Here is a 22,047-nt window from a genome sequence, read left to right as displayed (position 1 = left end):
AGGACTTTCGGAAAAGGTGATACGTACTCTGAGGGCAAGTAGAAAAAAGGTGACCTCCTCCATCTACCTCAAGATCTGGAAGAAATACTGTTCCTGGTTAGGAGTTGAGCGCCCAGACACCACCTCTCCTCCCATCAACAGAATTTTGGACTTTCTACAGTGCGGCCTTGAGTTAGGCCTTAGACCTAGTACTTTGAAGGTCCAAATTTCTGCCCTCAGCTCCTTCTATGACTGCAGCCTGGCCAACCACAGATGGATCAGGAGGTTCTTCAGAGCGGTTGCAAGGTTGAGACCCTCCCTGAGATCCAGAACTCCGACCTGGGATCTTAACACCGTACTAGAGGGCTTAACAAAACCTCCATTTGTACCTTCGTCGGAGATCTCTTTAAAACACCTTTCCCTTAAGACTGCCTTTCTGATCGCTATCACCTCAGCCAGACGCATTGGGGAGATCCAGGCTTTATCGTGTAGAGAGCCCTACCTCCAAATTAACAAGGATCACATCCGTCTAACTCTCGACCCAGGTTTTCTCCCTAAAGTAGTCTCTCCTTTCCATCTAGAGCAGGAGATCTTCCTACCCTCTATCCCTAGGTCCGAACATTCAGGGTCTAGTGATAGGTTACATCTCCTGGATGTTAGGGACATAGTTATCCGTTACCTGGATTCTACCAGAGATTTCAGGGTGGATGACAATCTTCTTATTCAGTTTTCAGGGAAAAATAAAGGAAAGAAGTTAGCCAGGTCTTCCATAGCTAGATGGATCAAATCCACTATTGAATGCTGCTACAAGATCCAGAACAAACCCATTTCTGGTAATGTTAAAGCCCATTCTACTAGGGCCACGGCCTCTTCTTGGGCCGAGAAAGGAGGGGTCTCGCTGAACCAGATCTGTAAAGCCGCAACCTGGTCTAGCACTAATACTTTTGTAAGACACTATCGTCTTAATCTTCCGGACGCAAATGAAGCTCTTTTCGGCCGGAAGGTTCTACAGGCGATATCCCCACCCATTTAGTTATCTGATATGTCTCAATGTGGGCCGTCATGGTGGATGAAATGGAAAAACCGCAATTAGACTTACCGGTAATTCCGTTTCCTTGAATCCACCATGACGGCCCATACTATTCCCCTTCCCAAAAAAAAAAAAAAAAAAAAAAAAAGAATTTTTGGATTTATGTTGCATATACATGCAGGAGTTTAAGGGTATGGATCAATATCCTTTTACTTTTGTTCCACCTTTTCGGGTAATTGTAAAGCACTGAGGAGGTGGAGGGGTGGGGGGTTCTTAAACTCTCTATGTGTTCCTGCCCCTACAGAGGTCAAGGGTCAATCTCAATGTGGGCCGTCATGGTGGATTCAAGGAAACGGAATTACCGGTAAGTCTAATTGCGTTTTTTTTTCTTTCATGCCAATGAAGAAGGACGAGGAGGCTGCCGTAGCGTTGTGTGTCACATGGCACGGCTGGAAGATGCGCTAAATGTTTGCTGGTGTGCGCCTCTGTATAAATTTGTCTTGCCCATACTCCAGTACAATACGCCGGTGTTGTAGCCCCTCCCCCAGTGTTTGATTCAGTATTCTAATGCAAAAAGCTGAATAAATTCTACTGGGACTCTTGTAGAAAGCTCTAGAATCCTGCTCTGCCATACACAATGACTGACCGCTCTTGTATGGCTTTATATATAGGAAGAGCTGTGTGAGCGAGGGAAGCAGGACTAACTGGCTTCTCCGTCAGTAGGCCGGGAAGCAGGACTAACTGGCTTCTCCGTCAGTAGGCCGGGAAGCAGGACTAACTGGCTTCTCCGTCAGTAGGCAGGGAAGCAGGACTAGCTGGCTTCTCAATCAGTAGGCCGGGAAGCAGGGCTAACTGGCTTCTCCGTCAGTAGGCAGGGAAGCAGGACTAACTGGCTTCTCCGTCAGTAGGCAGGGAAGCAGGACTAACTGGCTTCTCCGTCAGTAGGCAGGGAAGCAGGACTAACTGGCTTCTCCGTCAGTAGGCCGGGAAGCAGGACTAGCTGGCTTCTCCGTCAGTAGGCCGGGAAGCAGGACTAGCTGGCTTCTCCGTCAGTAGGCCGGGAAGCAGGACTAGCTGGCTTCTCCGTCAGTAGGCCGGGAAGCAGGACTAGCTGGCTTCTCCGTCAGTAGGCCGGGAAGCAGGACTAGCTGGCTTCTCCGTCAGTAGGCCGGGAAGCAGGACTAGCTGGCTTCTCCGTCAGTAGGCCGGGAAGCAGGACTAGCTGGCTTCTCCGTCAGTAGGCCGGGAAGCAGGACTAGCTGGCTTCTCCGTCAGTAGGCCGGGAAGCAGGACTAGCTGGCTTCTCCGTCAGTAGGCCGGGAAGCAGGACTAGCTGGCTTCTCCGTCAGTAGGCCGGGAAGCAGGACTAGCTGGCTTCTCCGTCAGTAGGCCGGGAAGCAGGACTAGCTGGCTTCTCCGTCAGTAGGCCGGGAAGCAGGACTAACTGGCTTCTCCGTCAGTAGGCCGGGAAGCAGGACTAACTGGCTTCTCCGTCAGTAGGCCGGGAAGCAGGACTAACTGGCTTCTCCATCACATGATCTTTTACCATGGTGATGGATCATGTGATGACCGGAGTGACGTCACCCCAGGTCCTGTTCAGCAAAGGTTGACAGAAGAGATGCCGGGCTACGCGATCAAGTGGACTAAGGTGAGTTAAATTTATTGTATTTTTTTTTTTAACCCCTCCAGCGCTATTTTACTATGTATTCAGAATGCTATTATTTTCCCTTATAACCATGTTATAAGGGAAAATAATACAATCTACAGAACACCGATCCCAAGCCCGAACTTTTGTGAAGCAGTTCAGGTTTGGGTACCAAACATGCGCGATTTTTCTCACGCGAGTGCAAAACGCATTACAATGTTTTGCACTCGCACGGAAAAATCGCGGGTGTTCCCGCAACGCACCCGCACAGTTTTCCCGCAATGCCCGTGTGAAAGAGGCCTCAATTGGTAAAAAAAAAAAAAAAAAAGTTTTAAAAATTCCATTAAAAAAATACTTTCCCATTAAAAATCTGCATTTCAATGAAAAAAATAGCAAAAAAAGTCTCCCCCATATGTTTGGTACTGTCGTAATGACCCAGACTACATAAATATCATGTAAATAATTCCCTACAGTGAACGCGTAAAAAAAAAAAATATATATATATATATATATATATATATATAAATAAACAGTGACAGAATTGCTAATTTATTAGTTGCCACTGAAAAAAACAAGCAATCAAAAACGTAATTTACGCCAAAATGATACAGATGAAAAATACAATTCGTCCCGCAAAAATCAGTTGGTATCACTGTAATCGTACTGACCCAGAGAATTAAGATATGTTATTTATACTGAAAAATGAACGCCGTAAAATTTATAACGTAAAAACACAGTGGCGGTATTGCAGTAGGGTTGTCCGAGTTATGAGAAAAAAAAAAATATAGCACTGTAAATCTGATGGGCAGCAATATATAACTAAGCTAAGCAGGTTTTAGGCAAAAAAAAAAAAGTATTTTCCTGGTTCTCTTCTAGACCTTTGTTTACCTAAAATAACAACAATCTCTGCCCCTCCCTCTGCTCTGCAAAAGGAGTGAATACAAGTGCTGCCCTGAGTGACATGTCTGCCTGCTGGGATACTCAGCCGCATGTTATATGTGTAGGACTACAAGTCCCATCTTTACAATGACACTGCTGATACACACAGGATCTTCTCCCTACCTGCGCAATGCTTCTCTAGTCTGTTAGCTCCTGTGCCCAGCATTTGTCTCCTCACTGCCTGCAGCTACTCTGTAAAGCCTTCAGCCCTGAGTCTGTGCTGCTGAAGGGGTTAAAGTTTTTCCTCAAGAATCCAGGGAGAGGGCAGTAAGCAGCAGCTGGCAGTGCAGGGGGGCGTGGCGTCTGGTGTACAGGTATGATGTGCGGCCCCGATCCGGAAATGCGGACCCGCGATTGTGGACACGAATAGACATATTCTATTAGTGCCGGCGATGTGCGGTCCGCAAAATGCGGAACACATTGCCGGTGTCCGTGTTTTGCGGATCCGTAGATCCGCAAAACACACACTGATGTGTGATTGGACCCTAACTGCCCATTCATACGACCGTATTCTTGGTGCGCATCTGATTAGCATTTTTTGCAGATTAGATGTGGACCTATTCATTTCAATGGGACTGCAAAAGAAGCAGACCGTGCACTGTCCACATCCTTATGTCTGCAGCCCCTCCAAAAAAGATAGGACGTCCTTTTCTTGTCCGTTTGTGTGGTTATGGTCGTGTGACTTGGCCCTAACACGTCTATCGCAGCAGTGTACGTGAGGGGTGCAAACCACCGCATACACTGGGACTTGGACGACAATGTTATATCAGCTGTTTGTGGGGGTTGTCAGGAGCCAGACGTCTGGTGGAGAGCGGCTCCGGTATGAAAAGTGTCGGTCCTGGCACATCTCCGTATAAAAATAAAAAATGGATGCTAAATACACAAAATGCTGTTTTTGGGACTTGCTACCACTTTTCGAATTTCTACAATCCTGTTCCCTACAACGGCACATCTGCTGGCTCAGGTGGCACACAGTGGCGTGCCTAGGATGTTTGGCACCCGGGGTGGGTCCTTTCTCTGGCACCTTCCCCCCTTAATACTTGACCACATACCATCCAGGGACATCTCCTGTCATGTAGACCTTCTCTTTCCTCTTCTCCTCCGCTCCGTTAGACCGCCATGACAAATTCTTTCAGCTGCATCTCGTCTCTACAGAGTTTGTAACACAGACACGTTAGATTTCTCAATTTTTCCATCAACCTCCCCATCCCGGTGTCCCCACAGTGTCATCCTGCTGCCACCCTCAATACTGTGCCCCCCCCCCCATGCCCCAGGTACTATACTGCTGAAATAATAGTGACCCCAGTAGACATAATTGGGGTCATTTATCAAACTTGTGTAAAGTAGAACTGGATTTCCAAAAGGGCTTTCAAAAATGAAAGGTGGAATCTGATTGGCTGCTATGGGCATCTAAGCCAGTTCTACTTTACACCAGTTTGATAAATTACCCCAAATGTCCCTATAGTGTCCACTATAATGTCCCCTAGAGACCCCCAGTACTAATAACACCCTCTATTGTGCTCCAGGTAACAATCCCTGTATAGTGTCCCCAGAAATAATAGAATTGCACCTACAGTGCCTCCCCAATAGCAACACCCCCATATAGTAATTTCCACCACACTGCCCCCCATAGTAATCACCCCATAGTCATTTCCCCCCCACATTAACTTCCCCAACACTGCCCCCATACAGTAGTTCCCCCCAGTGCCCCCAATAATTTACCCCACACTGCCCCCACACAGTAATTTCCCCCACACTGCCCCCACACAGTAATTTCCCCCACACTGCCCCCATATAGTAATTTCCATCACACTGCCCCATACAGTAATTTCCCCCCACACTGCCCCATACAGTAATTTCCCCCACACTGCCCCCATACAGTAGTTCCCCCCACAATAATTTCCCCCACACAGTAATTTCCCCCACACTGCCCCCACACAGTAATTTCCCCCACACTGCCCCCACATAGTAATTTCCCTCACACTGCCCCCATATAGTAATTTCCCTCACACTGCCCCATACAGTAATTTCCCTCACACTGCCCCATACAGTAATTTCCCCCCACACTGCCCCATACAGTAATTTCCCCCACACTGCCCCCCACACAGTAGTTTCCCCCCCACACTGCCCCCATGCAGTAATTCCCCCATACAGCAATTTCCCCCACACTGCCCCCCACACAGTAGTTTCCCCCCCACACTGCCCCCATGCAGTAATTCCCCCATACAGCAATTTCCCCCATACAGCAATTTCCCCCACACTGCCCCATACAGTAATTTCCCCCACACTGCCCCCATACAGTAGTTCCCCCCCAGTGCCCCCACAATAATTGCCCCCACACAGTAACTTCCCCCACACTGCCCCATACAGTAATTTCCCCCACACTGCCCCCATACAGTAATTGCCCCATACAGTAATTTCCCACATACAGTAGTTCCCCTCCCAGTGCCCCCCACACAGTAGTTTCCCCCACACTGCCCCCCACACCGTACCCATACAGTAGTTCCCCCCCCCGTGCCCTCCACAATAATTTCCCCCACACAGTAGTTTCCCCCCACACTACCCCCACACAGTAATTTCCCCCACACTGCCCCATACAGTAATTTCCCCCACACTGCCCCATACAGTAATTTCCCCCACACTGCCCCATACAGTAATTTCCCCCACACTGCCCCATACAGTAATTTCCCCATACAGTAATTTCCCCCACACACTGCCCCCATACAGTAATTTCCCACATACAGTAGTTCCCCCCCCAGTGCCCCCCACACAGTAGTTTCCCCCACACTGCCCCCCACACCGTACCCATACAGTAGTTCCCCCCCCCAGTGCCCTCCACAATAATTTCCCCCACACAGTAGTTTCCCCCCCACACTGCCGTTTCCCCCCACACTGCCCCCACACAGTAATTTCCCCCACACAGTAATTTCCCCCACACAGTAATTTCCCCCACACAGTAATTTCCCCCACACAGTAGTTTCCCCCACACAGTAGTTTCCCCCACACAGTAGTTTCCCCCACACAGTAGTTTCCCCCACACAGTAGTTTCCCCCACACAGTAATTTCCCCCACACTGCCCCTTACAGTAATTTCCCCCATACTGCCCCCCACACAGTAATTTCCCCCCACACAGTAGTGTCCCCCCCACACAGTAATTTCCCCCATACAGTAGTTCGCCCCAGTGCCCCCCACACAGTAGTTTCCCCCACACTGCCCCCCCACGCCGTACCCATACAGTAGTTCCCCCCACAATAATTTCCCCCACACAGTAGTTTCCCCCACACTGCCCACCACACAGTAGTGTCTCCCACACTGCCCACCACACAGTAGTGTCTCCCACACTGCCCACCCCACAGTAGTGTCTCCCACACTGCCCACCCCACAGTAGTGTCTCCCACACTGCCCACCCCACTGTAGTGTCTCCCACACTGCCCACCCCACAGTAGTGTCTCCCACACTGCCCACCCCACAGTAGTGTCTCCCACACTGCCCACCCCACAGTAGTGTCTCCCACACTGCCCACCCCACAGTAATTTCCCCCCACACTGCCCACCCCACAGTAATTTCCCCCACAGTAATTTCCCCCACACTGCCCCCCACACAGTAATTTCCCCCACACAGTAGTTCGCCCCAGTGCCCCCCACACAGTAGTTTCCCCCCACACTGCCCCCCCCCCACACCGTACCCATACAGTAGTTCCCCCCACAATAATTTCCCCCACACAGTAGTGTCTCCCACACTGCCCACCACACAGTAGTGTCTCCCACACTGCCCACCACACAGTAGTGTCTCCCACACTGCCCACCACACAGTAGTGTCTCCCACACTGCCCACCCCACAGTAATTTCCCCCACACTGCCCACCCCACAGTAATTTCCCCCACACTGCCCACCCCACAGTAATTTCCCCCACACTGCCCACCCCACAGTAATTTCCCCCACACTGCCCACCCCACAGTAATTTCCCCCACACTGCCCACCCACAGTAATTTCCCCCCACCCACAGTAATTTCCCCACACTGCCCACCCCACAGTAATTTCCCCCACACTGCCCACCCCACAGTAATTTCCCCCACACTGCCCACCCCACAGTAATTTCCCCCACACTGCCCACCCCACAGTAATTTCCCCCACACTGCCCACCCCACAGTAATTTCCCCCACACTGCCCACCCCACAGTAATTTCCCCCACACTGCCCACCCCACAGTAATTTCCCCCACACTGCCCACCCCACAGTAATTTCCCCCACACTGCCCACCCCACAGTAATTTCCCCCACACTGCCCACCCCACAGTAATTTCCCCCACACTGCCCACCCCACAGTAATTTCCCCCACACTGCCCACCCCACAGTAATTTCCCCCACACTGCCCCCACACAGTAATTTCCCCCACACTGCCCCCCACACAGTAATTTCCCCCACACTGCCCCCCTACAGTAATTTCCCCCACACTGCCCCCCTACAGTAATTTCCCCCACACTGCCCCATACAGTATTTTTTATATCAGGAATAATGAATATGAGTCAGGGTAGAACTTGAAATAAGTGGAGACATCAGTGCTGTCTGGCTGCAGCACTGGCCTAAGGCTTGGAACCAACAATTCTGGATATCTCATGATTATATAACAGGACTGGTGGCATTTCACAGAATATCTCTGTACTTCCATGCTTTACACTGCAGCTCTGCCTTTTCAAATTGGCCTCAGTTTAAAAAAAAAAAAAAAAAGCTTTCTATCCACTATTACACAATTGATAAGAGAAGTTGGTGCAATCCTACTAGTGACCACCAGGTGGAGGAAGCGGGCAGCTCTCGCTCGTCTCTCCGGCTGCTGAGCGTAGCTCCACGTGACCCTCCAGTCATCCTGGAGCAGCTCCAACCAATGGGGAGGGAGGGAGGGGGGGCGGCCGCAGTCTGACTCTGCACTGTATATTGTGCCGGAGGACGGTGATCTCTGATGGCTCTGTTCAGAGGACTCCTGAGGAGAGGTGAGAGGAGTCTCCGCGGTGCCCGCGCTGTCCCTGTAGTCACTCGGTGGAAGCCTCTTATAGGGGCAGAGTTGTGGTTGTGTGCATGTGATAGACCGTATAATATTGACTCCTGGATGATGCACTAATGGGATACAAACATCTAGAAGAGTGTCATTATTACCCCCCGGGCGGGCTCTGCAGGACTAATGCTAGGGCTACACTGCCACTTTTTGTAGCGCGACTGATTCTATTGAGCTACAGCTGCAATCAGTCGCGCTACAAAAAGTGGCAGTGTAGCCCTAGCATTAGACTTAGGACCTTCCACTGTCACCTCCCCCCCTCTGTCCTGACCTTTACCCCAGATACCGCCTCACATCGACTCCTGACCCCCCGGCGGCTGCAGGTACAGGACCTCTCTGAGAGACCACCGCCTGCTAGACTCGCCCCTATAAACTGAATGGGAATGTAGGTAAATAGACGGGTGGTCTCCAAGCTGGGACACTCTAAGTGTAGAACTACAACCCCCAGCATTTTCTGGCAGGCTGGTAGTTGTGGTTTTGCAACACCTGGGGATTGATGGGTTGGAAACCACAGGAGTAGAGGGAAACGAATCGATCGAAATTTTATTTGGGTTTGAATTGTTTGATGCTAATCTGGTCCAAATCAATTCTTCCCGAATCAAAAGTGCTGCAAGTGCTCGGAGCACCTGTCTGTCTCTCGCCCTCTGCTCCCCCCTCGCCGGTCTCTCGCCCTCTGCTCCCCCCTCGCCGGTCTCTCGCCCTCTGCTCCCCCCCTCGCCGGTCTCTCGCCCTCTGCTCCCCCCTCGCCGGTCTCTCGCCCTCTGCTCCCCCCTCGCCGGTCTCTCGCCCTTGCTCCCCCATCGCCGGGCTCTCGCCCTCTGCTCCCCCCTCGCCGGTCTCTCGCCCTCTGCTCCCCCCTCGCCGGTCTCTCGCCCTCTGCTCCCCCTCGCCGGTCTCTAGCCTCTGCTCCCCCCTCGCCGGTCTCTCGCCCTCTGCTCCCCCCTCGCCGGTCTCTCGCCCTCTGCTCCCCCTCGCCGGTCTCTCGACCTCTGCTCCCCCCTCGCCGGTCTCTCGCCCTCTGCTCCCCCCTCGCCGGTCTCTCGCCCTCTCTGCATCCCCCCTCGCCGGCTCTTCGCCCTCTGCTCCCCCTCGCCCTATGCTCCCCCCTCGCCGGTCTCTCGCCCTCTGCTCCCCCCTCGCCGGTCTCTCGCCCTCTGCTCCCCCCTCGCGGTCTCTCGCCCTCTGCTCCCCCCTCGCCGGTCTCTCGCCCTCTGCTCCCCCCTCGCCGGTCTCTCGCCCTCTGCTCCCCCCTCGCCGGGTCTCTCGCCCTCTGCTCCCCCCTCGCCGGTCTCTAGCCCTCTGCTCCCCCCTCGCGGTCTCTCGCCCCTCTGCTCCCCCCTCGCCGGTCTCTCGCCCTCTGCTCCCCCCTCGCCGGTCTCTCGCCCTCTGCTCCCCCCTCGCCGGTCTCTCGCCCTCTGCTCCCCCCTCGCCGGTCTCTCGCCCTCTGCTCCCCCCTCGCCGGTCTCTCGCCCTCTGCTCCCCCCTCGCCGGTCTCGCCCTCTGCTACCCCCCTCGCCGGTCTCTCGCCCTCTGCTCCCCCTCGCCGGTCTCTCGCCCTCTGCTCCCCCCTCGCCGGTCTCTCGCCCTCGCTACCCCTCGACGGTCTCTCGCCCTCTGCTCCCCCCTCGCCGGTCTCTCGCCCTCTGCTCCCCCCTCGCCGGTCTCTCGCCCTCTGCTCCCCCCTCGCCGGTCTCTCGCCCTCTGCTCCCCCCTCGCCGGTCTCTCGCCCTCTGCTCCCCCCTCGCCGGTCTCTCGCCCTCTGCTCCCCCCCTCGCCGGTCTCTCGCCCTCTGCTCCCCCCTCGCCGGTCTCTCGCCCCTCTGCTCCCCCCTCGCCGGTCTCTCGCCCTCTGCTCCCCCCTCGCCGGTCTCTCGCCCCTCTGCTCCCCCCTCGCCGGTCTCTCGCCCTCTGCTCCCCCCTCGCCGGTCTCTCGCCCTCTGCTCCCCCCTCGCCGGTCTCTCGCCCTCTGCTCCCCCCTCGCCGGTCTCTCGCCCCTCTGCTCCCCCCCTCGCCGGTCTCTCGCCCTCTGCTCCCCCCCCGCCGGTCTCCTCGCCCTCTGCTCCCCCCCCCCCCCGGTCTCTCGCCCTCTGCTCCCTCCCCCCCCCCCCCGGTCTCTCGCCCTCTGCTCCCTCCCCCCCCCCCCCCAGGTCTCCTCGCTCTCTGCGCCCCCCCCCCCCCGGTCTCTCGCTCTCTGCGCCCCCCCCCCCCGGTCTCTCGCTCTCTGCGCCCCCCCCCCCCCGGTCTCTCGCTCTCTGCGCCCCCCCCCCCGGTCTCTCGCTCTCTGCGCCCCCCCCCCCCCGGTCTCTCGCTCTCTGCGCCCCCCCCCCCCCCGGTCTCTCGCTCTCTGCGCCCCCCCCCCCCCCCGGTCTCTCGCTCTCTGCTCCCCCCCCCGTCTCTCGCTCTCTGCGCCCCCCCCCCCCGGTCTCTCGCTCTCTGCGCCCCCCCCCCCGGTCTCTCGCTCTCTGCTCCCCCCCCCCGTCTCTCGCTCTCTGCTCCCCCCCCGTCTCTCGCTCTCTGCTCCCCCCCCCCCGTCTCTCGCTCTCTGCTCCCCCCCCCCGTCTCTCGCTCTCTGCTCCCCCCCCCCGTCTCTCGCTCTCTGCTCCCCCCCCCCCGTCTCTCGCTCTCTGCTCCCCCCCCCCCGTCTCTCGCTCTCTGCTCCCCCCCCCCCCCGTCTCTCGCTCTCTGCTCCCCCCCCCCCCCCCCGGTCTCTCGCTCTCTGCTCCCCCTTCTCACTCTGTCGAGCCATGTACGATCCGCAAAAAATGCTGCTCGGATACAGATGCAGAATGCGCTGGTGTTATGAGGCCTTATGGGAGGGAAGGCTTTGCAGTTTTGTAGTTTTATCATATGATGGCGGAAAGTTGACGCTGTAATGACATTGTCCTTCCCTGATCCTCAGACCTCCACAAGATGGTTCTAGGTCTCCGAAATATGTCATCCGAGGCTGGACTATCCTCCTACAGCTATGAAACTCTTAAAGTCACCACACCGGTGGATCACGTCTTCCATGTGGAGCTGAACCGCCCAGAGAAGAGAAATGCGATGAACAAGGCTTTATGGAGGTACGAGTTCTATTGTTATCTTTAATACTGACTTATATAGCGCTGCCATAGTCTATAGTGCAGTACAGAGTAAAGTGAACCATAGAACCGGGGAACGGGGGAGGGACTGAACCATAGAACCGGGGAACGGGGGAGGGACTGAACCATAGAACCGGGGAACGGGGGAGGGACTGAACCATAGAACCAGGGAACGGAGGTGGGGCTGAACCATAGAACCGGGGAACGGAGGTGGGGCTGAACCATAGAACCGGGGAACGGAGGTGGGGCTGAACCATAGAACCGGGGAACGGAGGTGGGGCTGAACCATAGAACCGGGGAACGGATCGGTGGGCTGAACCATAGAACCGGGGAACGGAGGTGGGGCTGAACCATAGAACCGGGGAACGGAGGTGGGGCTGAACCATAGAACCGGGGAACGGAGGTGGGGCTGAACCATAGAACCGGGGAACGGAGGCGGGGCTGAACCATAGAACCGGGGAACGGAGGCGGGGCTGAACCATAGAACCGGGGAACGGAGGCGGGGCTGAACCATAGAACCGGGGAACGGAGGCGGGGCTGAACCATGGGACGGGGACGCGGAGGCGGGGCCGAACCATGGGACGCGGAGGCGGGGCCGAACCATGGGACGCGGAGGCGGGGCCGAACCATGGGACGGGGACGCGGAGGTGGGGCCGAACCATGGGACGGGGACGCGGAGGCGGGGCCGAACCATGGGACGGGGACGCGGAGGCGGGGCCGAACCATGGGACGGGGACGCGGAGGCGGGGCCGAACCATGGGACGCGGAGGCGGGGCCGAACCATGGGACGGGGACGCGGAGGCGGGGCCGAACCATGGGACGCGGAGGCGGGGCCGAACCATGGGACGGGGACGCGGAGGTGGGGCCGGCAGTTGTTGGACATTCATGGCATATTCTGTGGAATACCCCTTTATATGGCTGCCAGGCAGGGCACCGCTTAACTCACCGGATCAGACTGCTAACACTCCAGTCTGCTGGGTCTTCGTTTCCGATGATGGGAGATGTTGGAAGACCTTATAGAGCAGGGATCAGCAACCTCCGGCACTCCAGCTGTTCTAAAAAACTACAACTCCCAGAATCCTCCTTTTCCTCTCACCTCCATGACTGCACCTTACAATGAGATTATCCTCCTCCTTCCAGGCAGGGACAGGAAGCTTAAAAAAGGGCCCACCTCCTTGCCATCCTCAGTGTCTTCCCTTCCTGTCCCTGCCAGGCGGAGGAGCAGGAGGAGTCCTTGTGCCTTAGTTCAGGGGCGATAAGAAGAAGGAACAAAGCGAAAAACTGCGGCCACATTTGCGGGTGGCGGGAGCTTACCTTGGGCAAGTAAGCTCCATCTCTGTGTGCCTGCCGCGGTCATTATTCCCTGCTCGTGCGCCAGGAGTTCCTCCGGATCCTATTGGCCGCCTGATGCCCGAGAATCTTTGCTCCGGCGGGTGACGTCATCTGGGGTCCTGAGGGGGCTGTCTACGGCAAAAGCCAGGTGGATGACGTCGGGAGTTGCCTTACTTCCGGCGATGGGCTTTAAAATCTGTTGCCCTGGTCAAGATGAATGTCATCTTCTGACCAGCAGAATCTACTGCGGTCCTCTGAGCAATCGACTCCTTGCCGCATGGAACAGGAGTGTGCTGAGCAACCTGTCAGCTTGACAGGGAGTCTTCAGAATGGTAGAGGTTGTGACTATTGGGCTGCAGTTTTTTCTTTAATATGCCTTTTCTCCCTTTCCCTTGTACGATAAGAGTGACAAGGACATGTCTGTGAAAGCCAAGTCTCTTAGATGAGGTGTGTGTGCAACCAGGCTTCCAGATAAATACTCTCTGAAGCTATGTAAAAAATGTACTGATGACCTAGTTGGAGAGTAAGTACCTTCTTTAAGAGATGAAATGAAGGGCATAATAAGGCAGGAACTAAGCTCCGCTTTGGCGGATTTTTCACCAGCTTACGGTCACCCATCTACCTCTAAGCATAGGTCTAGGAAAAGATCACCTTCTTTTTCAGCCTCATCATCTGAAGATTTTCTGTATGAGGATGAAAAAAACGAGTGATTCTGAAAGCAATTGCGATTTTAAGACATTAAAGGGGTTGTCCAAGTTAAATTTATTGATGACGTATCCTCAGGATAGGTCATCAATATCAGATCGGCGGGGGTCCGACACCCGGCACCCCCGCTGATCAGCTGTTTGAAGAGCAGGCACGCGCCGTGCCAGCGCTGCCTCCTTTTTACTGTTTACCTTTTCGCCGTTGCATCTGCAGCGGTGTAGTTACACCTAATCGTCCTATTCATTTCAATGGGACGGATCGTTCCCATACACTTGTATAATAGCGATCTGTACCATTGAAATGAATGGGACGGCTTGGGTGTAATTACACCTGCTCACCACTGCAGATGCAACGGCGAGAAGGTAAACCGTGAAGAGGAGGCAGCGCTGGCACGGCGCGCGCCTTCTCTTCAAACAGCTGATCAGCGTGGGTGCCGGGTGTCAGACCCCCGCCGATCTGATATTGATGACCTATCCTGAGGATAGATCATCAATAAATATAACTTGGAAAACCCCTTTAATGATTTGTTAAAAGCTGTCAGAGATAAAATGGAAATTAAAGAAGAAAAAGTTCAGAGGTCTGCTCTGGACAAAATGTTTTCAGGTTTAGAGGAAAAGAGAGTGTATTCCCGGTACATAAAAACCTTCATTCTTTAATTTTAAGAGAATGGAAAAACCCGGATAGGAAGGTCTTCTTACCTAGAACCATTAAAAAAAGACTGCCCGTTGACGATGAGGATTTAAATACAATCTTTAATTGTCCCAAAATGTATGTTTCCCTTTCCAAGTTGGCAAAAGGTACATCATTACCATTTGAGGATACCGGATCTCTACGCGATGCCATGCATAAAAAGGTGGATGCAAACCTCAAAGAAACTTGGGACGCGGCTGCATCACTTTTCAAACCTAATATTGGGAAAATGCGTTTAATCATAAACCTAAAAAAATTTAACAAGTCAATAAAATACAAAAGTTTCAAGATGGAATCTATCAAATCCACGGTCAACTTTCTACAGGAAGGTGTATTTTTAGCGTCAATAGATCCAAAAGACGCATATTTCCATATACCTATTCACCAAGATTCCCAACAATACTTAAAGGGAACCTGTCATGTGGATATTTGATTATAATCTAACTAATTATATACAATCATTAACTACTAAAAAGTGCCTTAGATGTATTCACTTACTGGTATGACAGATGGTTACCTCATAATATACACACAAAGATGCCGCATGCCACATGCTAATGAGCTGATTTGAGTCCAGCGTGATGTCATTGAGTCCAGCGTATATTTAATTCAGAGCTATAGCCGCTCCCCTGCTGCTGATTGATATGGAAAATAACTGTCATTCAGCAGTAGGTGGGCGGGGAGAGTCAGGAGCTCATGAATATTCATGACTCATCATTATGAACTGGAGCTTTTCAATACAAGATGTTGGCAGATTGACTGGGTCAATTAAAGAAAGTGACCCAGCATTTTGCTAAGAGAATCAGTCACTTATTTAAGTTGCCCTTAGTTAGGACATCATAAAACTGGTGACAGGTTCCCTTTAAGAATAGCGGTGTGGATTCAGGGCCAGCTAAAACACTTCCAATTTCAGGCTCTTCCCTTCGGTATAACGACAGCGCCCAGACTTTTCACAAAAAATATGTTGTAAACATTAACACCTCCTGAAAAAAGAAAATGTCTAAATATGGTATTAAGACAATCTTTAAATAAGGTGGGCGATGCCAAAATAGACATAGAAAACAATCTTTTGAAAACCAGAGACAGATTGAAGGACCTGGGATGGATCATAAATTGGGAGAAATCCCAGTTTCAAAATAGAGCAGCCTTTCAGTAAAGTGAAAAAAGAAAACCGTTTATTCACCCAGTGGTGACGCGACCATTCGGCTCCAACATGAAGCCTTTCTCAAGCAATGTAACAATGCAAACTGAACATGTTTATAGTGTGAGGAAGTGACATCATCAAGCATAATTAGCATTAACCCATGCCTGTATAAGTGACCTATGAAAAAATAAAATGAAATCTATACGTGTACATGTGTAAGTCTGGTGAACACGGTGCATAATCCTAAAATAGAACCGTGATACAATTATATATCGTAATACATTATGCGAATAAATACAAAATTCCTGTTGTGCAATAACCCAGATAACAACTGGTTAAAATGAGACGCTACTACCACACTTCTGGCCACTCCCCATGATAGGTCACATGACTATGGATTTTTTTTTTTTGTATTATCCTGGGACGCTATATACCTCTATCCTCTATCCTCTATCCTCTAATCTTCTCTAGTTTTGTGGTATGAATGTTGAAATGTAGGGCCTGTCATGTCCAGAAGACAAGGAGGGGGCCCTTTTTGAAGCTCCCTGTCCCTGCCTGGAAGGAGGAGGATAATCTCATTGTAAGGTTCCGTCATGGAGGTTTCGAAAAAGGGGAATTTCCGGTAAGACTAATTCAGTTTTCACTTCTGTGGGAGTAAGTTTGCATGCTGGGAGTTGTAGTTTCACAGCAGCCGGAGTGCCTGTCATAGTCTGTAAAATAACGGTCATGTCATTCCTCCCGCAGGGAGATGGTCCTTTGCTTTCAGGCTCTCGGAGAAGATGCTAATTGTAGGGCGGTTGTTGTTTCTGGAGCTGGGAAAATGTTCACATCAGGTGAGTACAACTCCCAATATGTCATTATGAGCAGTAGTACGGAGACGTAGATGTGATGCATTGCTAGTAGGTTCTGTTACCTTTATGGTTAGAGGGTATCTGACCACAGACACCCCTAGTGATAGTAGAAGGAAGGGGCCTCAGCATTAGAAAAATTAAAAGGGGTTATCCACGATTTAAAAAAAAAAGTACCCTAAGGCCCACCCGTGGATCTGCAAAATACGGATACCATCTGCGTGACTGCCACAATTTCATACCCATTCTTGTCTAAAAGAATAGGACATGTTCTATAATTTGCGGCCACATGGATACGGACAGCACGTGGATGAAACTTTTTGCGGATTCATAGAATAGAATGGGTCTGCGTGTGATCCGTAAAAAATAAAAATAAAATTCTGACCCAAAGTAAGGCCATGTGCATGAGGCCTTAGATCAGGGATCAGCAACATCCAACACTCCTGCTGTTCTGAAACTACAACTCCCAGAATCCTCCTTTCACTTCTAAGGGAGTTGAAAAAACAGCCAAGTAAGTGTGCATACTGGGAGTTGTAGTATCATAGAAGAAGAAGCTGGAGTGCTGAAGGTTGCTGACTGCTGCCTTAAAAAAAAACAAAAAAAAACTCTCCTTTTAAATTCCCATCAGGTCTTTGTTTCCTTGTCCTGCAATTGCTGGTCCTATGTCGTACTGAGGCCAGTGATAGGCTGCAGAGGTCAGGTAGATGAATGTGATGTCATCACTGGTGGAGACATCCAGAGCATTGGGGTTGGAGTTATATCAGATGAGTTGTGGTTCTTTCTTTTATTATAGATTTATTACTTTTCATAATATTTAAATTATGAATTATTTAACTTTATATTAATTATTTATTATTAAATGCCTTTAATCTCCCCCCCCCCCCCCCCTCTACTTGCACAGTGCCACTCCCGACACAGCTCTGTGCAGGTACAGCAGCACCACCCCATTCACCTAAATACAACAGAGTCGCAGTTTTCTGCCTCATGTGCGCAGAAAGGGCCTGTGGGGCCTCAGTCCTTTCATCTGAGGATGGGCGGAGGTCTGGTCAGATGTATACTGCTGAGTTTGCGTGCGTGAATGTTGACATATCCTGGGGAACAGCACCACTCTTGTCCATGGGCTGCTTGTGGTATTGCAACTCATTCAAGTGAAATTCATTTTCTAAAAAAATAAAACTTTTCCGGCTCATGTATATTCAATAGAGTGATATTGGCTGTCTAATAATGACACGACTGATGGTGTTTTATACTGTGTGACTACATCTATAACCTTATACAAATCACTAGTAAAGGCATAAAAATAAATAAAAAATCTCTAAAATACAATGTACGGTACATATTTGCACCTATGGCACTGGCTGACCTGTTACATGTGCGTTCGGCAGCTGAAGGCATCTGTGTTGGTCCCATGTTCATATGTGTCCGCATTGCTGAGAAAAATGATGTTTTATTATACGGATCCGTCCGTCCCTGCATGACGGAAACAGTACGGATCCATTATGTAGGCCATAGACTTCTATTATGCCGGAATAAATAACGGAATGCCTCTAAAGGCATTCCATCATAGAATTTCGTTATGGTCTGTATGAATCCATTACGCAATTCTACTTTTACCACCAAACTAAGCGCAAACGAATTTCCAAATATAAAATTCGCTCATCTCTACTATCAGACATATCGGGACATATTCTAGCCATACGCCCCCAATGTCTGTGATGGGAATACCCCTTTTAAGGTTTAATGCTGTTGCAGAGGAGTGGTGCTGGTGCAGTGTTAGGGCTACTTTCACACTGGCATTTTGGCTTTCCACTTCTGAGATCCGTTCAGGGCTCTCCCAAGCGGTCCAAAACGGATCAGTTTTGCCCTAATGCATTCTGAATGGATAAGGATCCGCTCAGAATGCATCAGTTTGCCTCTGTTCAGTCACCATTCCGCTTTGGAGGCGGACACCAAAACGCTGCCTGATGAGGTGGAACCAAACGGATCCGTCCTGACACACAATGTAAGTCAATGGGGTCGGATCCATTTTCTCTGACACAATAGAAAACGTAATATAGCTGGAAGTAAGTGCCGGCCCTTTATTGCTGTTACTTCATGAGATGCCTATCCTATGACGCGAGCACCACGAAACTTACTGGACATAATTCAATAGAAACTGATCCGTCCCCCATTGACTTTCAATGGTGTTCAAGACGGATCCGTCATGGCTAAAGAAGACATAATACAACCGGATCCGTTCATGACGGAGGCAGGCGGTTGTATTATTGTAACTAAAGTGTTTTTGCAGATCCATGACTGATCCACAAAATACGCTAAGCCTTAGCTTTTTGAGCTGAGGAGATACTTACTTACATTGTGGTGCAATGCTCCTCTCACCGCTCGCTGTGCGGAGGATGGAGGTCCATTATTGGAGGCTGCTTTAAAACCCACTATTGGTAGAGTAGCGTCTCCTGCTGCTATCCTTTAGTATAGGGTCCTAAAGCTTGTAAACTTGGCACATCGAGTCACTGAAGTCCAAGGTATAGCAATGTCCTCTACCACAATATGGTGGAATCGCTCCACCTCGCTGAAGAAGGTAATGCTCTGTTGTACCTAGGCTAGATGCGTTCCTACATTTCTATGGCTGTCTCTCGGTCTTGTCCTCCCTATATTTGTGGCCTGGTAATCACAAACTATTGTTCAGGACACAGAAAAACCTAAATAAAACTGGACTGAATGTCTGTTAGATCATCTGCTCTGTAATATACTTGGTGAAGTCGGCCCTATTATGGTTCTAGGTTTTGCCATCCAATATAGAAGAGCCTGATGTTTGCTCCATGCTTTCTCCATGGCCCTGGTCCAGTTCCCCCCTCTTGCTAACCATAAAGTTTTATTTTACTCACTCCATAGGGGACAGTCCTGCACAGGTTCCCACCACCCGATAGCAATGGGATCCAGCAGGATGGGCCCTCTATATTCAAGGGCCTCATAGCATCCACCTGGTTTTCTTCTCAAGCTCTTACACCCTTGGGTACACTGACCATTTACTGTCGCTGTTTTTCTTGCCTATAGGGATCGATCTCATGGATCTGGCAAGTGATTTTTTACAGCCGCGGGATGAAGACGTTTCCAGAATCGCCTGGAACATCCGCAAGAAGCTTTGTGCATATCAGGAATCTTTTTCTGTCATCGAGAAGGTTTGTTTTCCTATGTAGAAAATAGACTTCTAGGATACTTCCTTCTTGAGAAGAATATGAGACCTCGTCTGGTAGACTTATCACTGGCTGGTCCAAATATGTTTTGTAGGCTAGCCCTCAAGAAATGGAGTTTTTGTTAGGTTGTTATGCTTCATTATCCAGAGTTGCATTATTAGTAATTCATAGTCCCTACGAAACGAGCCCTGCCTTATCATAGTCCTTACCATGACCATTATGAACCATGTAGAAGGACACGTGACCCTTGGCGTTGGCAAATAGTTGGATTCCATTCTTGTGAACCTTACGTAGATCATTTCTCTAGACCTGCAGGTTCCTCGGGCATCTTAATGACGTTTACAATAAGGCCTCATGCACACAAACGTTGTTTTGGTCCGCATCCCAGCCGCAGTTTTTGCATCTTAGATGCGGACCCATTCACTTCAATGGGGTTGCAAAAGATGCGGACAGCACTCCGTGTGCTGTCCGCATCGGTTGCTCCATTCCGTGGTCCGCAAAAAAAAATAACTGGTCCTGTTCTTGTCCGTTTTGCAGACAATAATAGGCAGTTATTTTAATGGCAAACTGCGGAACGCACACGGACGCCATCCGTGTTTTGCGGACCGCAAAACGCACAACGGTCGTTTGCATGAGGCTTAATTCTGAGATTGTCTCCATCCACTCTTTTGGTGGCTGTCCCCTTGTACTTTTGTCTTCACCTATTCCCACAGTAGTTGTCAGTGTATTCCAATGAGCTGATGCGTCTCGAAAGTTTCAAAATTCTACAGAGCTTCAGACTGGTCATTGTGCTCCAAATTGAAGGTGAGACTTGACTTAGTCTAGAAACCTCTTAATGTGTCCCCTTGCTGACCATGGTCTTCACCAACGGCTTAATGATGCGTTGCATTTGAGGTTCATGATGCTGATGGTGTTCCTGAGCCTGTGGATAGTCCTAATGTGGGAATTCTAACATTTCCTTGCAGTGCACGAAGCCTGTGATTGCAGCAATTCACAATGCTTGCCTTGGCGCAGGTGAGCCAGCACTCGGATAACTGTCTGATCATTCTGAGCGGGATATCATGTAGTAATGTTGTGCATCTCATCAGGTGTGTCTCTCATCACTGCCTGTGACATCAGATACTGTACCCAAGATGCCTATTTTCAAGTTAAGGTGAGTTGTGGTGCATCTGTTGTCCCACTTGTACCTAAGTCACCTGGTGTAAAGTGAGTATGATGTCTCTGGAAGAAGTAGTCCTCTTAGCAAACCAACAAGTATATTTAGATAGGCCATTTTGGCTTTTATAAACCAGGCAGAGGCACCACTTGAAGCTTCTGGGCACCAGTGCAAAATCTGTAATGGGACTTCTCATCTAACATGTGCCATTTATAATACTGGAGTTTTCTTATTTGGCAAAGCGACCTCTGGACCTCCTCAAGGAACCAGGGCCAGGGTGTGACCACTACCATTACACCGCACTATAAATGCTCTCCAGAGCCTCTAGGTGTAATGGCAACGCCCCCGTTGCTCCTAGAGGCTCTTTTGCATATATTAAACATCATTTTCTCAGCAATGCGGGCACATATGAACATGGGACCAACACAGATGTCTTCAGCTGCCAAGCGCACATGTAACGGGTCAGCCAGTGTCATAGGGACAAACCTTCTGACAGATGGGCTTTAATAGCGGACACTTCTGTGACTAGACATTGACTCTCTCTCTCTCTTTCTCTCTCTCTCTCTCTCCACAGAAATAAATGGAGGCATCTCCAGTCCCCTATGTAATGGTCTTTTTATTTTTTTCCAGGAGGTGGATATTGGTTTGGCTGCCGACGTGGGAGCCCTCCAGCGCTTGCCACACATCATTGGAAGCAGAAGGTGGTGTAAAAGTATTTGTGTAGAAGAGATGGGAACAAGCTGGCTGTCTGGTGTGGATGGTTACAGTGATTTGCTTTGGGCGTCATGCACACGGCCTTCACCATATTGTGCCTCCATACCATACCTCCATGTCTCTACTCTGCCCTCAGTCAATATAGACTTTGCTTTCAATTGAAAGCCCGTCCATCTAAAATCTAAAAATATTCAAGTGATACAAATCATGAGGATGAATAGAACAAAAACTGTACAGCACTCTTCCAGCCGGGTAGAGGTGGTACTATGATGTAAGGACTGGCGCTGACTCCCTTGGTTATGGGCCGACCATATGTGGTTCCAGACCGGCTTCTGAGGCGAGATCGCAACGTCTTATTTTATTGTAAAGTGGGTCAAGTTTATAAGATTAAGGGCCAATGTCCTTTGAACAAACTTTTGATATGTCATGGCAACATATCGGTGGGGGTCTGAGCATTGAGACCCCCGCTGATCACTAGAATGAGGAGAGGTGCCCTCATATTGCGCTCTCTCTTCTCGGGGTGGGGTCATTAAAAGCCTAATGTGCCC

At 50.8% G+C, this 22,047-nt stretch overlaps 1 protein-coding gene across 4 annotated transcripts in view; it reads left to right on the top strand.

Annotated features, from left to right (window-relative positions):
* Positions 1–22,047, top strand: part of ECH1 (enoyl-CoA hydratase 1) — a 108,994-nt gene that overhangs the window by 16,359 nt on the left and 70,588 nt on the right. For 2 of the 4 annotated variants that reach the window (XM_044305221.1, XM_044305218.1), the window contains exons 2-7: positions 11,539–11,701; positions 16,335–16,423; positions 19,490–19,614; positions 20,595–20,643; positions 20,718–20,782; positions 21,416–21,486. In XM_044305221.1, the coding sequence (XP_044161156.1) occupies positions 11,539–11,701; positions 16,335–16,423; positions 19,490–19,614; positions 20,595–20,643; positions 20,718–20,782; positions 21,416–21,486 (562 nt within the window). Of the gene's footprint in view, positions 1–8,492; positions 8,579–11,538; positions 11,702–16,044; positions 16,213–16,334; positions 16,424–19,489; positions 19,615–20,594; positions 20,644–20,717; positions 20,783–21,415; positions 21,487–22,047 lie in introns of those variants that run through there. The other 2 variants (XM_044305220.1, XM_044305222.1) reach the window with 2 other exon arrangements.

Source organism: Bufo gargarizans, chromosome 9 (genome assembly GCF_014858855.1).
Source record: "Bufo gargarizans isolate SCDJY-AF-19 chromosome 9, ASM1485885v1, whole genome shotgun sequence".
Classification (NCBI taxonomy): Eukaryota; Metazoa; Chordata; class Amphibia; order Anura; family Bufonidae; genus Bufo; species Bufo gargarizans.
Note: the sequence above shows the minus strand (reverse complement) of the source record. Positions and strands in the feature narration are given on the sequence as shown.